Below are 15,331 nucleotides of genomic sequence, written 5' to 3' on the forward strand. Positions count from 1 at the left end.
GGGCAGAGCTGTCCCCAGCCAGGAGCTCCATTGAAGGGCAGCAGGGCTGGGGGTAGGGCTGTCCCGGCTCCACTGAAGGGCAGCAGGGCTCGGGCAGGGCTGTCCCGGCTCCATTGAAGGGCAGCAGGGCTGGGGGTAGGGCTGTCCCGGCTCCACTGAATGGCAGCAGGCTCGGGCAGAGCTGTCCCCAGCCGGGAGCTCCGTCCCGGTCCCGCCCGGCGGAGGCGGTGCCGCCCTGCCGGAGCCAACGGCGGCGCGGGGCGGGGAAGGCTCCAGCGGCGGCCGCGCTGTTTGGATTCAAACTCGCCGCAAAGCGCCCGGCGGGCTCGGAGCCGCGCTCCGGCCATGGCCAACGCGTCGCAGTGTCTGGAGGAGGGCTCGGGGCGCTGGCCGCCGCCGGCCGGGCCGTACAGCGAGGCGCAGCGGCTGGCGCTGGAGGAGCTGGTGGCCGGCGGCCCCGAGGCGCTGCGGGCTTTCCTGCGGCGGGAGCAGCTGCCGCCCTTCCTGTCGGAGCCCGAGGTGCAGGACATCGCTCGGGCCGCGCTGCCGCCCGCCGCGGGCCCGGAGCCGGCGGCAGAGCCGTCGGCCGGCGCCTCGCTGGACGCCTCGTCGCTCACCTACTTCCCCGAGCGCTCGGACCTGGAGCCGCCGGCGCTGGAGCTGGGCTGGCCGGGCTTCGCCAGCGGCGCCTTCCGCGGGCTGACGCGGGTGGAGGCGCATTTCCAGCCCGGCTGCGGGGACAGCATCTACGGCTGCAAGGAGGCGGTGCGGCGCCAGATCCGCTCCGCCCGACAGGTGAGTGCCCGGGGAGCGTCCTGCTCTGCCCTGCCCGGGCCCCTCTCCCCTGGGTCTGCGAGCACATCGAAAATGGGACACCGGTATCCAAGTGGCTTTAAAACTCTTGTCGAGCAGACAGTGTAATTAAGGAGGACAAGCTCGAAAATACAGAAAAGTGGCACTCTATTTGCTGCATCTGCGAGCCCTCCCTTTCCCGGGTGCTCTGGGTGATGCACCAAGAGCTCCCCGTCCCGCAGTGCTGCTGCCGTGGCCAGCGCAGCCGCTGTATCCAGCTGATCCTGCTCTCACTCGGAGCAAAAGGTCTCCTATTCAGGATTCCCCACTGATGTTTTCTGCCAGACAGGTGCGCTTGCAGAAACCTCCTACTGTCCTTTAAAGGGTGTGACACAGAAAAAGCCTCTTCTATAAGAGAAGATTACATATAGATATAACACCGTGATTGTATTTTCCTTCCTTAGCCCGCTAAGTGACGAACAGAACTGCTTTTGACAGGACTTTCTCCCTACAGGAGTGAAAGCTTTTGTTCTGATGCACAGTATGGCTTGAAAATCACGTGGCGTAGGAACTTGTAACTGTTCCCTGTAACTCATTGCATTCCCGGAGTTTATAGCCTCCAACTGTAATCCCCAGCCGGGAACCACCCTTCTCCTGAGCAGCCATTCCATTGGCTCAGCTAAAATTTAAATGTGTAGCTTCCTTTTTGGGTGGCCAGATGAAGCAACCCCTGTCTCTTTGTGTAACGTGCACGGCACACCCTGAATCAGAACCGAGCTTAGTCTCTACTCCCTTCCGAGGGCAGAAGCTGAGGGAGTGTGTGAGGATGACATGAAGGACGGGCTCCTTACCAGAAACGGTCACAGAGGAAGCTCTGTTCTCAAACAATCCCTACAGGTATATAAGACCAGTCTGGTAACTCGAGTCAACACCATAAAGGCATTTATTCCCCCCAAAAGCTGTACTTGTTGGTAATATTGTTCTTGCAGCATCCTGTCAAACACCTTCCCTCACTCTGAGCCAAGAGCAAGGCAAGCTGCTCCTGTCCCATTTGTGGCTGTGCCTGATCCAGGGAGCATTTTTGTGGACATAAATGGACATTTTTGAAACCCTAAGATTTACTGAATGTTAGATTCTGTGTAGATTCTGTTAGATTCTTCTCAATAATTTCTGAGTTCCTCAAGTTAATGTGAAGATTGGGAAAACTTCAGATGCTGCATAATTTAGTCCCTAATTAATGCACTCAAATGCAGTTAGTTCAAGTGACGACTGTAATCTTGTCCATGCTATCCTCAGTGGATGAGTAGAGAAACGGGTTTTCTGTCTTTCCACTAAATATTTTGGGCAAAACTGTATTTCTTTTTCAGCTGCTAATTCTGGGACTAGAAATCAAATGTGCTGTGAATTGAGCTGTCATATGAAGGCATCAGTGTTCCTAAGGATTTAGTGTGAATTGTTTTGTTTTTAGGGGTGGTTTTCTTACTTGTCTAGTCTTGTCAAAAGCATCTTATTGGTTTTTAATCTTCTTCAACACTTAGACCAGTGATTGGGTGCCAAGAAGCTCAGGACACACGCAAGAAGCATCAACATAAAGTAACTTTATCTAGAAATACCCATGTGCTTGTGCATGTTATATGTCAGAGCTCAGCCAAACAGAACCAGTCCCTTAGGGAGCAGGACAGAGGTGGGAATGCAAAGCTCAGCTTGTTCCTGTGGGAAAGGTTTCCTGTAAGTGCAGGCTGTGCCACACACAGAGCAGCTGTGTTGCGTGCTTATACACCTTGGGTGTGCTGCAGCAGCCTCCATCCGATAAGGGCTAGTGCCAGGCACACACAGTGGTTGCATTCTCATGTTCTTTGTGCTGGTTTAATAGAAAAGTGGAAAATTCAGTCATAAAGTTGAATCTTTTATGCCTTTGTGTCCCTACACAGAAGTGGTTTGGAAGGATGAAAACTCAAGCAACAAATCAGTGTGTGAGGTGGCTCTGAATTAGCTGGAGAGATGGTTCATACATGTGATATTCCCATTTTAGGATTTGCCTTTTTGAAAGAACTGTTGGGTGAATGGAGGGATTTCCTGTGAAGGTAAGGGATAGAAACTCAGTAAGAATATAGAAACCAGGAAGAGTCTGGAAATCAGCTGGGGTTTGTGAGATCTGACAGCAAGGAGGCTATTCGAGATAATTCTCCTGTAGCTGCTTGAAACACTGGGAGAACAGATGTGGAGATGGTTTGTCTGGACGGTCTGTCAGATTCCACTGTGATAGCTTCCCCAGTCTGGCCATATTACAGGGGATTGTGTAGGAAAGGAGGATGTGAAAGTGTACAGAAGCAGCAGACAGAGGATTCAGCAGCATTCAGGCCTACGCTTTGCATGCTGGGGCACAATAAATGTACAGGAGTGTTGTGGGAATATAGAAATCTTTTAGAACTTGCCAGAGCCTGTGCAGGAGGACAAGGAAATGTGCATGAGGCCCTGATGATAACAGCAAGAGAAAATGGCTGGGAGAGGCAGTGGTCTTGTGTAAAATAAGTCCCTTGAGTAAGTGGTGTGGCTTTCCTTGCAGGTGATTGCCCTTGTGATGGATTCCTTCACAGACATTGAGATCTTCAGTGACCTTCAGGATGCCTATAACAACCGCCAAGTCCCTGTCTACATCCTTCTTGACCAGGACTTTGTGCCCCATTTCTTGGAAATGTGCAACAATTTGGGAGTTTGTCCTGAGCAGGAAAGTGTAAGTACTAAAGTGGGGTCAGTGTGGTTTGTTTTTATTTTTGTGGTACAGTTTATGCATATCAAAGAAACCTTTCTATAAAGCATCAGACTACCTTGAAAGGCTAAAGCAACCTATCTATTGCCCATATGTAGGAGCTACAACCATGATGTGCACCAACCCCATGTGCTGTGTGCAGTGTGCACTGGGATCCCTGTCCTGAGGATGCAGCAATTTTCAGGGATTTAATTTTGCAATGTTTAAATGGCTTTATTCTTTGGCTCAGGGAACTGCTTGCTAAGGAAAACAGAAACGTGGGAAGCTAAAGGGTGGTACAGCTCTGGTATCATCTGCTTTCTTTCCTAATACTTTCTTTTAAGAGGGTTTGGATGATGTGAGCCAGGTGATTTGTTTAGCTGCTGTGAATATAAATGGACATGGCTGTATTATGGCTTAGCTTGGATAGGCTTATGTTCACTGCAGTAAAAGTTTCTCTGGAGAGGAAAAAACACTCCTGCCTTCCTGGACAGTGGCTAATTGGAACTGACTGTTCTCACGTAATCTAACAGGAATTTAGCACTGTGTGACTAAAACCACTCATATACAGACTGTATAAAAAAGCTCATTTCATTCCTATCTTCCATACTGTGCTTAGCTGCTTTTAAGTAGAATTGCTAATCAAAAGCTTTTGCAAGTTAACTTAAATTTGATGTCACTTTTTTCCTTACTTTTCTGAACCAGATGATGAGAGTTCGAACTCTCACAGGGAGCACGTACTACATGAGGTCAGGTGCCAAAATTGTCGGGAAAGCCAAAGAGAAGTTCATGTTAATTGATGGCATTAGAGTGGCAACAGGCTCCTACAGGCAAGTATTTGGGGTCTGCTGGTGCCCAGTGAAACTGTAGAAATGGGGATTTGCTGGAAAAGGATGTATTAACTTTGCTGTTTGCCCGGTGTTAATGAGTGCCAGTAGTGCATGGACTAGCTGAGTTGAAGTGGGACTGATGCAAATCCGAAAACACCTTTGGAAAACTGGTTTACTCAACTTGTTGCTAGCAGAGAGCTTGGCCATGACTAAATAGAGTTCTTCCTGCAGAAATTAATACCTTGCCTTCTTACCTTGCCTTCATTTTTTAGCCTGAGTCTTGCTGTCTGTAGCTTACTGTTGAAATGCACTGGAGATTAACTGTGAGTCTTGGTTTGTTTTCAACAGTTTCACCTGGTCTGATGGGAAGCTGAACAGCAGCAACTTGCTGGTGTTGTCAGGTCAAGTGGTTGAACACTTTGACCTCCAGTTCAGGATTCTTTATGCCCAGTCACTACCCATCAGCCCAAAGCGACCGTCCAGCTGCAGGAACAGTGGCATGTTTGATCACCTGCTGACCAGAACAGAATCCTCTAAAGAATATACTGTGGAAGGCAACTTGAGAGCAGAATTTGCCAGACTGTCTAGCACTCCGAAGAAATTGCTGGAAAAAGCAGATCAAACTGAATATACTCCTGCGGGAAAGCTTTGTAACCTGCGGCTTTCTTGCCTGTGTGAAGAGGAGTCGTTCAGCAATCAAGTGGCCACAGTGGAACAGAAAAGTGCATCAACTCAAACTGGCCCGTGGGAAGAGATGGCAGCTGTGAGGAAATGTAATGCAGCCACTCAGGCCAGCGCTGCCACAGCAGACTCTAGCACTCAGGCTTCTGTCACGGCCAGAGTGACAGGCACTCAGACATCCATTTTGCTGAAGACTGCAGTGACACAGACGAAGGAAGAGGAGGGCACAGAAACACCCCTCCTTCCCAGAAAGTTGTCAAAAGAAGAGTATTTTCTGTCTGGAAAGGCTGTATCCGGTTCTAGCCTGCACTCATTGTCTTCATCATCATCCCAGTGCTCTCTTGCAAGCTCTACAGGCTCAATATCCTCTCTCCGGTCCTTTGAGTATTCCAGTAGTCACAGGGCACAATATTTCCAAAAACTGCACAAAGAGAGGCAATTCCACTACTCCACGATCAGGTCGAAGCTGAGCCACATGGTGGATATCCTGTCCCGGCGGGACCGTGTCCCTGCCAGCTACATGAGCCAGTACCCCGGCAGGTGCAGCCTAAAGCAGAGGCGCGACATCAGCGCCAGCCTGCGCAGCCTCCGCGACGCCTCGCTCTTTTCCCTGAAAAAATGATTCCTGCCCTGACCACACAACACACAAACCCCAGTCTCAAGTTGCTGTCACTTTGTACCTAAAGATTCTTCCACTTCCGTCCAGCACTTTTACTTCTTTGATACCTTTTTAATACACCACTCTCCAGCACTTTCTTTTATACTATGCAATGTAAGTGGTGAAAAAGTAGTAACAACTTAGAGGTTCCTCTTGTATGGATTAGTGGTGAGGATAATTTTAATTCTGGGTATTTAACCTCAAAACTGAACTTGTTACTGATTTCCAGGATTGCTAATGCCCTAATTTTAATTTATGTAAACTTGGAAAAATCTGAGTCACACTGAACTTGCTCAGAGTAGCTTTGGAGATCTATCTTTTATCAAGGAATTCTCAATATTCCAATATTTGCTTTTATTTTCACTTTATCTTTGACAGGAGAGGAATCAGTTTTTATGAAGAGCCATAAAGCTGATTTTATTCTAACTTCTGTGATATATGTTATTCTTCCACTAAAGTTGCAAAGAGTCTGTTGAAACAGTTGCAGGTTATCTTCAGCTGTATTATTTTTTCCATTGTTTAAGCCTTCTGAATGAGCTAACTAGCCCTTTAGTTTGACCATGCTCTTGTGCCTTTGTTTAGAGATATAGAAATGTATCTCTGTGTGTGTGCTTCCTTCTTTGCAGTGAGCTCCAGGGCGAGACAATCACTGAGGGCATGTGACAAAACCCCTGCTCAAAAGTAAACTGACAAATGCACTACGGAATGTTATGGGCTATATAGGGTAATGTTAATTTACAAGTAACTGTTGGAATTTAAATATTTTTCTCTTTTTAACTGTACTGTCTGAAATACTCTTTCCTGCTCTATCATTTTTCCACTACTAACTTGGTTTGAGGAGCTAAGGTGCCACTCTGGTTTTTGAAGGTACTTCCAGTGTTGAGTGGACCTGAGGTTTGGTTGCTTTGCAAAGCTTTTATCTGTTTGCAGATTTCTGTGCATGTCTGTGCTTGCTGGGTCTCTTACCTGAGCAGTGGGTGCAGTCTCTCCCTGAGATCTGGCCTGTACTGTTTTTCTTTAGACCTGCATCTCAGTACTTCAGTGACCAACTGCACTGAATTCTGCCAAATCAAATTGGAGTCTGGGATATATATTTTTTTTATTTAGGGACATGTGTGTCCAGTAGATGGCACATTTCAGCTGTTAGCTTGAGTACTGAATGAATGAATGAATAAAAATATCCATAACTCAAAAAGGCTGCAGGTGTTGAGAGTAACTAACTTTGGCATTTCTGTCTGAATTCTCTATGGATAAGGAGGCTTAGCTACTTTTATTGCTTGGATTTCTAAGCAGCCACTCCTTCACTAAAGCTGGAGGTGGGGAAAAAAGTTCTGTCTGCACTTGTTCAAAACGATAAGGAATTTATTGCTTGATTCGTGGATCTGGAACACTGGCACAAAACCAAGTTGCAGGGAGGGAGCCAAGATTACACCTTCAAAGCCAATATCGAGTTATATTTTTAAGAGCTCAAGTCCTGCAGTTCTTGAATGTATGTAAAATTACCTTGTTTGTTCTATGTGCTTTTTAGCTTTATTATACCGTGCAGCTGTTAAGGTACTCTAACAGGAACACGAAACCGTTTACAAATAAACTCCTTTTTGCCATGGGGCTTTCACCTGATCATAGCTGAGATTTGTTTTCTTTTTATTTGGCATTTTAAATCGGGGTGACTAAGTCACTTCGTCGGCGCTTGGTCCTTTCCGGCTGGGGCCATTTGCCCTCTCCAACCTTAGGAGCAGCCTTTTGATCCGGACTGGGCAGCGGGCCCAGGGCTGGGCTGAGCCTTCCTCCTTCGAGGCTGGCGCTTCTGCGGGCGCTTCCCTGGGCGTGGGGAAGGCTGCGGGCTGTGCCACCCGTGACTGTCCCGTGGGCGGGCGGCGCGGAGGAGCCGGCGGAGCGCTATAAAGAGCCGGGGCAGCGCCGGGGCGCTCCGGCCATGGCCAACGCGTCGCAGTGTCTGGAGGAGGGCTCGGGGCGCTGGCCGCCGCCGGCCGGGCCGTACAGCGAGGCGCAGCGGCTGGCGCTGGAGGAGCTGGTGGCCGGCGGCCCCGAGGCGCTGCGGGCTTTCCTGCGGCGGGAGCAGCTGCCGCCCTTCCTGTCGGAGCCCGAGGTGCAGGACATCGCTCGGGCCGCGCTGCCGCCCGCCGCGGGCCCGGAGCCGGCGGCAGAGCCGTCGGCCGGCGCCTCGCTGGACGCCTCGTCGCTCACCTACTTCCCCGAGCGCTCGGACCTGGAGCCGCCGGCGCTGGAGCTGGGCTGGCCGGGCTTCGCCAGCGGCGCCTTCCGCGGGCTGACGCGGGTGGAGGCGCATTTCCAGCCCGGCTGCGGGGACAGCATCTACGGCTGCAAGGAGGCGGTGCGGCGCCAGATCCGCTCCGCCCGACAGGTGAGTGCCCGGGGAGCGCCCCGCTCCCGCTGCGCGGCTTCCCGGGGCCGCCTCGTCCTGCCCCGCTTCGCTTACTCTTTCATAACCTTTCGTTTTTAATTATTCTGCTGTTTCCTATTCCTTTATGTCTCTCCCACCATCTTTTGTAGTTATTTTTTAATCAGGTTCATCATTTGCCAGTTTTTTTCCCCCTCATACTACTGGAAAACCGAGTCCGGGCTCTTTGGGTGCCGCTGAGTTCCCTCGGAGTTGGCACCCGTGAGCGATAAATCCGGAGTGCCCATTCCCAGGTCTCTGAAACTGCCGTTGCTTCCCCATCCTGCGGAGGATCCACGGCAAATCCTGGGGTTCAGTCCATGGGGAAGATCTGCGGGGGTAGGAGCTGGCTCTCAAGGGATGTTTTGTTCAGATCTTGACTTGAAGTATGAGAATCTGAATACAAAGGTGAAGACCAACCTGACTTTTATCTTAAACAGACAGCTGAGATATAAAGAGCAGTCAGACACTGGTAGTTTTGGGTTTTCTTACTGTTTATTTTTATATTTGATAAGTTGAAAGACTGGAAAACTGTAGTATTGGAAGTAAGGTCACCTTTTTCTTCTGGCAATGCTTTTGAGGGAAAGACATCTGTTCTCAAGAAAAAAAACCTCTTCTGCTTAGGAAGAGATCAAATTTGCCTAACATAGGGCAAAAACAGGGGTCTACTTCTATCTCAGGGTGAGGAAGAATACTCTTTATCACAGAAGACTGTACGTTCCATAACCACCTGAAAAAAAGTCAGGAGGGAGTATTTAATTTGAAACTCAAATTTCTCATGTGCTATGTCCTTTGTGATGCTGTGGAAACAGCCTAATGGTTTCTTCTGAAACTCGTTTCAGATGATTGCCCTGGTTATGGATTCCTTCACAGACACTGATATCTTCACAGACCTCTTGGAAGCCTGTAGCCAACGGCAAGTTAAAGTGTATATCCTTCTAGATCAGTCTTCATTTTCCCACTTCCTAAAAATGTGCAAGGATCTGGGAGTTGACCTTGAGCAGGAAAAGGTGAGCCTTGTCATATTTATAAGGGTATGCCTGTAATCTTTAAGCTGTAAAAAGAAGAAATTATGGCTCTCTTATGGCTGTAGTCTTTAAGCTGTGAAAAGAAGAAATTATTACACCTGCTGCCACAACTTAAAATGGGTTTTATGTAGCTCCAGTTCTATCTTGGAAGATTTAACTATTCTTACATAAGACAGCAATTTGTAGAAAATCTGAAACCTTTATAATTGGATGTTACAGCTGCTTTCTGAGCACAAATACTAATTGAATGTTCAAGGAAATGCAAGAGGAATGTCCAGTTCCTAAAGCATGACCAGAGTTGCTTGGGCTCGCCGAGACTTTGAAGGCTGAGGGAGAAGCAGGTTCTCAGGAGTCTGTGGAATTTGGATCCTGATGATTAGGTGACAGGAATTTTCACAGTCCCATTCTGCATAGTCAGTTTATGGGTTTGCCCCTTAATGTCACCTCTTTGCCTACAAAAACAAGACAAAATTCTCACTTGGTTCCTAGTGGGTGACTCTTGTGCCAGTGTGCAGCTCATCAGGGATGGTTATTGCTGTGTTACTCCTTTAAATGCAATCACTGAACTTTGCAGTCCACCTGACTCTTGCCATGTCTTTAACAGTTGATGAGGGTTCGGATTATCACGGGGAGCACATACTGCACCAGGTCAGGCACCAAAATCATTGGAAAAGCCCGTGAAAAGTTCATGTTAATTGATGGCATTAGAGTGACAACAGGCTCCTACAGGCAAGTGCCAATTTCTTTCTCTTGCTTTACATGATTTCTCTCCATGGAAAGGAAAACCAGCAATACTGAAGAATTGCTTTCCTTATCAGATTTTATGACCAACATTTATCCTTAAAAAGAGTTCACTGCTTTTCAGTTGGCTTGTAAGAACAACATAACTAAATGTGATGGAGAATTTTCAGTGAATACTTTCTTTACTGATTATTTTTAATTAACTCATCATTTTCTCACTCTTCCTTTGCTAGTTTTACGTGGACAGATGGGAAGCTGAACAGCAGTAACATTTTGATCCTGTCAGGCCCCGCAGTTGCGCACTTTGACGTGGAATTTCGGATTCTTCATTCACGGTCAAAGCCTATCAACCTCAAAGAGTTTTCTAGCTGCAAGAAGAACAGGGTGTGGGACCAGCTGTTTAGGATAACAGTGGCTTCCAGAGACATGACCAGGGAACACTTCCTGAGAATGGAATTTTTGTATCTGAGAGCGTTTGTAGGAGATCTGAAGAGGAAGAGGAGCTGGCTGCACGCCTCCAGGGAGGCCGTGTACACCCCAAATAACACGATGCACACCTCTCCCCCGCTGACTAAGAGGAATGGCTCCCTGGTTATGAGGCCACACTGGATCATAGAGAGATGAACTGCATGTCCATGCAGAGCAAGCAGCAGAACCTCAGGAACCACGTCTGTCCATCCGTGTCCAGCACTGTCTTGCAGTGTGTTTGTGAGGGCAGCTGGGAAAGAAACCTCAGACTGAGAGAAAGTGAAACTGGAATTGTGGCTTTGTTTGAAGAATACCATAAAGCCATTATTGACTTCTATCCTGTTAAATTTTCATTTCTCAACCTGTTCATGCATATTTTAAACTGATGGGTTGGCAGTGTCACAGCTCAGTAGCTCAACCCTTTCTTTTTTTTAAGAAATCTAGGTATTGAAATTCATATTGCTTGAAAGTCTGTTCCAAGATGAAAGCAGGCTCTGAAATCAGTCTTGGTCTTGTACAAACTCTCCACCAAGTGATTCATGACACGAACCAGGAGTAACCCTAAGCTAGAAACCAGTAGTCAGTACCACACACACTACTTCTCCTCCAATGTTACATTTTCTTCATACAAAGCTAAGCTGGCAGGCAGAACAAGCAAGCAAGGCTTTAGCAGTGACTGAATTTCAAATGGCCTTTATATTAGACTGTTTGGATTGTTGGACATCATGCAATAAATGTGTGCAAGTGATAATATTCTAAAGGACCCACTATGTTTGTAGGAGAGCCAAATGAGACCAATTCCTTGGCATTACCAGACAGACTTGTTATCTTTGTGGCCACTGCTGCTGTCTGGTCTTGTGGGAAAAGCTGAGTAGATCTGAAATCTGTGAAGCTTCTTCCTCTTCACAAAAGTCCTAATTCCACCAGAAATGCAATGACACAGAAGTGAGCAACAGAACCATTTTTAAGGTCTCTTTGGAAGCTCAATTTTTTAAATTATTATTTTTAATCCATTCATTTCTGGAGGGGGGAAAAAGTCACCCTCAAATGAATAAGCTATCCTCCCAAACAGCTGCACATTGAGGTACTGAAGTTCCAGCAGCCTGCCAAGGCAGATACTCATTAGTCAAAACAAAGGTTTACCATTTTTCAGTTGTTCTTGTGGCTCTTCTACTGCAAAATACTCAGATATGTGCTTGTGTGAGTGTCTTGTGGGTTCTGGGCTTCAGAGGGGAAGGCTAAAACTCAGCAGGGGAATTTCACATGGGTTTCAGCTAAGCAGCAGCAAGGTGACATTAAACTGGACAGATGGATCTTACAGAAATGTAAGATTGCAAAAATGGACACTGCAAAAATGTACTGATTAGTATGCAACTAATCTGGGCCCTCTTTCTTCTGCACTGACAATCATGGAAATGTAATAATTCTGGCTCTCCTAATCTGTAAATACTCAATAGTTTATAGCTTTGTACTGTTAACTTCTATCCAGATATAAAGAAGTTTGAAATATATATTTTTATTCTTAGCTATATTTTCCACAAAGGCAAACCCCATACAGTGTTGGACTCTATCCAAAATACTCTTTGTGCAGTCTTATTTTCATAATAATTATCTGTATATATTTTCTCAAGCATAACTTCTCCACTTTGTTATTCATCTCATTATTTTAATGGGCAGCTCTTTCCATGTGGGTTTTTTTCTCAACAATTACTAATATATTCATGATAAAAAACACTGTTAATTGTGTTTATTTTTTGGTAGTGCGAACTCAATATCGAAAGTACATTGAAACATATATTTAGAACTTTAAGAACATCATAATTATAACTTAATAACCTCTTTTACATGTGGTTACTCAGGTAACAAGTGACCATGGAGGTAGAGTGTTGTGAGGTGCAGTTTGTTTAATCACCATAACTGCACTGTTAGTGTGGGAAGTTATAAGAATATAGGATGTGATTCGATTTTTACTTTCCCATAAGCATGAATATATTACAGTATTAATAAACTTACTAGAAACAGTTTGGGCTTTCTATTTTTTGTATTTCCTTTAGCTTCTACTTAATTAACTCAAAGCCTACATTAAGTTTGATTCAATACTAACTTCCATGGGCTTTCACGGATGATTTTGTGGTTTAAACAGGCTGTAAGCAGCCTGTGGTGGGGCACAGCTGTGTCTCTTCACTATTAGTGTCATAATTTTCTTTCTTGTCCTTCGGCTGCCTGGTGTAAAGTGCAGCAGCTGTGGTGTGGGTAGTGTGGAGGCGTCCTCCACTGGAGAAGGAACCAGCTCTAATTAATTAATGAGCAGGGACTTTCGAGCATTGATCTTTCAACCCAGTTAAATCCTATGTGCTCCCCCAGGTAACCACAGAATGGGTAGGGTTGGAAAAGACCTTAAAGCAGATCTCATCCTAACCCCTGCCATGGGCAGGGACACCTTCCACCATCCCAGGCTGCTCCAAGCCCCGTCCAGCCTGGCCTTGGGCACTGCCAGGGATCCAGGGGCAGCCACAGCTGCTGTGTGCCAGGGCCTCACCTGATCCCAAGGGAGCGCACCTCCCTCCCTTACCGGGCAGCCGCTGCAGCGCTGCCAGCCGTAGTTTGCCGGCCGCTAGCTGTTACTAAGTGCAACAGTTCCCCCGGTGTCTCTTGTCTGCAAATCTTTGCCTTGTGGGGGAAGAAGGGCAGAGGGAAGAAGGGCAGAGGGAAGAAGGGCGGCCGAGCTTCTGGCGGGTAACGCCTGGCGGCGAGGGGGGCCGGGCGGGGGCGCGGTCTCCATGGCAACGCGGGCCGCGTCACGTGGGCGCCGCGCGCCGCTTCCGGCCGCCCTCTCACCCCAAGATGGCGGCGCCCGTGGGGCCGGTGAAGTTTTGGAAGCCGGGTGAGGGATGTGGGGGGTGCGGGATGTGGGCGTGCGGGGCACGGAGCCCCGCCGCGGGCTGGCCGCGGTGAGGCGTGCGGGGAATGGAGCCCTGCTGGCCGTGGTGAGGGGTGTGGGGGACAGAGCTCCGAGCTGCCTGGTTGTGGTGAGGGGCGCGGTGAAAGCCGGCAGCGCTGCCCCGCTTGGCTCTTTGGGGTCGCTGGCGCATTTACAGCAAGGCTCTGAAAGGATTCGCGAACGCGTCTTATGAGGAGCGGCGGGGGCAGTGGGTTTGCTTAGTCTCCAGAAGAGGAGGCGTAGGGGTGACCTCATCGCTCCCCACAACTCCCTGACAGCAGGCTGTGCTGAGGTGCGAGCCGGTCCCTTCTGCCGTGTCTGCCGTCAGCGAACCAGGGCAAATAGCCTTAAAATGAGACACGGGAGATTCCCATTAGCTATTACAATTTTTTATTTCACTGTTCGGGCGGTCAGGCATTGGAATAATTTGCGCGGGGAGGTGGTGGAGTCACCATCCCTGAGGGTTTTTAAGAGGCGTCAGAATCTGGTGCTGGGTGATGTGGCTTAGGGATTACAGTGGTGGTGCAGGGTGATGGTTGGGCTGGATGAGCTTGAGGGTCTTTTCCAACCTCGATGATTCAATGAGGGCAGTGGGGAAATGGCTGTCCCCTCAGTGCCAAAGCCCAGGGGGTGTTCGTGGCTCCAGTGCGGTGCTGCCCGCTATGGGGTGGCAGGGGAGGGGATAGGGCGGGCGGTTTGTGGGCTGGGTGTGCTGCCCTTTGCGGGGGTCTCGAAGGGATGTGAAGTGTGCAGGGCAATCCCAAGGAGTTCCGAGGGAGGAGCAAAATCCTGGCCATGGGTGGGAATAACCTTGGTTAACACCAGGGAGAGCAGCTCAGTGGAGAAGCACCTTGGAAACCAGGACGGTCATTGTTGATTTGTGCTAGAACTGCTTGGCAGTTCTGAAAAGGACTAACCTTTAAACAGGGGAGAAGTGCAAGCAAGGCAATCCTACAAAACAGGGGAATCCTCTTTGCTCTCAGACTTTCCTGGTTGAATCTGCAGCTGGAGATGACCCATTCTGTTACTGAGATGAGTTTGTCTCTAGTTCACTTGTGTGATTCCACAGTTTCAGTTGTCAGTAGTTTTGTGATAATTTGCAGCAGGAATAAATCAAGTTTCAGTTCCTGAGGTAAGTTCAGAGCTGAACCAAGGGGCATATCCCTTGTTTATTGTTAGGTAATATTTCGATTGCTTTCACAGAAAACTTGTTTGTTTTTTTTTTTAATATGCTGCCACCCATGATTCCTATCTGTGTGAAACATACTTACTTTGGCTGTATTGTGATACACCAGGCAGAAGTGTGTTGTTCCAGTTAAAATTCACTCCTGTTGTGTAGGCTCAGAAGGTCCTGGTGTCAGTGTCTCCGAGGAGAGGCAGAGCCCTGCTGAGAGCAGCGCTGTGACTGTCATCTACAACCCTTATGCTTCCCTCTCCATTGAACAGCAAAGGCAAAAGCTGCCTGTTTTTAAGGTACAGGAGTTCTTTTTCATATATTAAGTGTTGTATGATGCCTGGTTCTTGTGGGTTTTTTTTTTTAAAGAGCAGTATAAAATCACTTTGCAACATAAATAATAATTTTATGGCTCTGCTCTTTATTTATTGGAATTTATTGTCCTGTTTGGCAACTGTAACTGACAGTTCTAAGGGCTTTGTTGATGGATGTTATTTACTGTGTGCTGTACATGTCATTTATAGATTTTAAAGGCCTGTTTAACTTTTGGCAGTGAACTCCATGTAACAAGAAGTTACTGTGTCTGCCAGATATGTAAATATTGTATTTTCAATTGTTTTCTTATTTTTGTACAATCTGCTTTTTATGTTTATATGTCATCTTCTGTTTCAGCTAAGAAATCACATACTTTACCTAGTGGAGAACTACCAGACTCTGGTGATTGTTGGGGAAACAGGATGTGGGAAATCAACACAGATTCCACAAGTAAGTGTCTGTTTAGGTTGGTAAAATCAGGTAGTCCCTCAGGGGATTTTACACGGAATATTGAGCAGAACCAGGTAAAAAC

At 47.6% G+C, this 15,331-nt stretch overlaps 3 protein-coding genes across 5 annotated transcripts in view; all 3 read left to right on the top strand.

The window, feature by feature from the left end:
- The first annotated feature begins 345 nt into the window (after positions 1–345).
- Positions 346–7,330, top strand: LOC128796782 (protein FAM83D-B-like). Its single transcript, XM_053958755.1, has 4 exons — positions 346–795; positions 3,359–3,526; positions 4,247–4,371; positions 4,720–7,330. The coding sequence occupies exons 1-4, from the start codon at positions 346–348 to the stop codon at positions 5,672–5,674; spliced, it is 1,698 nt and encodes a 565-aa protein (XP_053814730.1). The 3' UTR covers positions 5,675–7,330.
- Positions 7,331–7,591: 261 nt separating this feature from the next.
- Positions 7,592–12,640, top strand: LOC128796783 (protein FAM83D-B-like). The gene is made up of 4 exons (XM_053958757.1): positions 7,592–8,096; positions 8,975–9,142; positions 9,765–9,889; positions 10,135–12,640. Exons 1-4 carry the CDS (start codon positions 7,647–7,649, stop codon positions 10,523–10,525), a joined length of 1,134 nt encoding a protein of 377 aa, XP_053814732.1. The 5' UTR covers positions 7,592–7,646; the 3' UTR covers positions 10,526–12,640.
- A 537-nt stretch (positions 12,641–13,177) lies between these two features.
- Positions 13,178–15,331, top strand: part of DHX35 (DEAH-box helicase 35) — a 28,623-nt gene continuing 26,469 nt past the window's right edge. For all 3 annotated transcript variants that reach the window (XM_053958758.1, XM_053958759.1, XM_053958760.1), the window contains exons 1-3: positions 13,178–13,253; positions 14,650–14,783; positions 15,157–15,249. In XM_053958758.1, coding sequence (XP_053814733.1) covers positions 13,214–13,253; positions 14,650–14,783; positions 15,157–15,249 — 267 coding nt within the window. In that variant the 5' untranslated portion in view covers positions 13,178–13,213. The remainder of the gene's footprint in view (positions 13,254–14,649; positions 14,784–15,156; positions 15,250–15,331) is intronic.

This window comes from Vidua chalybeata, chromosome 17 (assembly GCF_026979565.1).
Source record: "Vidua chalybeata isolate OUT-0048 chromosome 17, bVidCha1 merged haplotype, whole genome shotgun sequence".
NCBI classification, from domain to species: domain Eukaryota; kingdom Metazoa; phylum Chordata; class Aves; order Passeriformes; family Viduidae; genus Vidua; species Vidua chalybeata.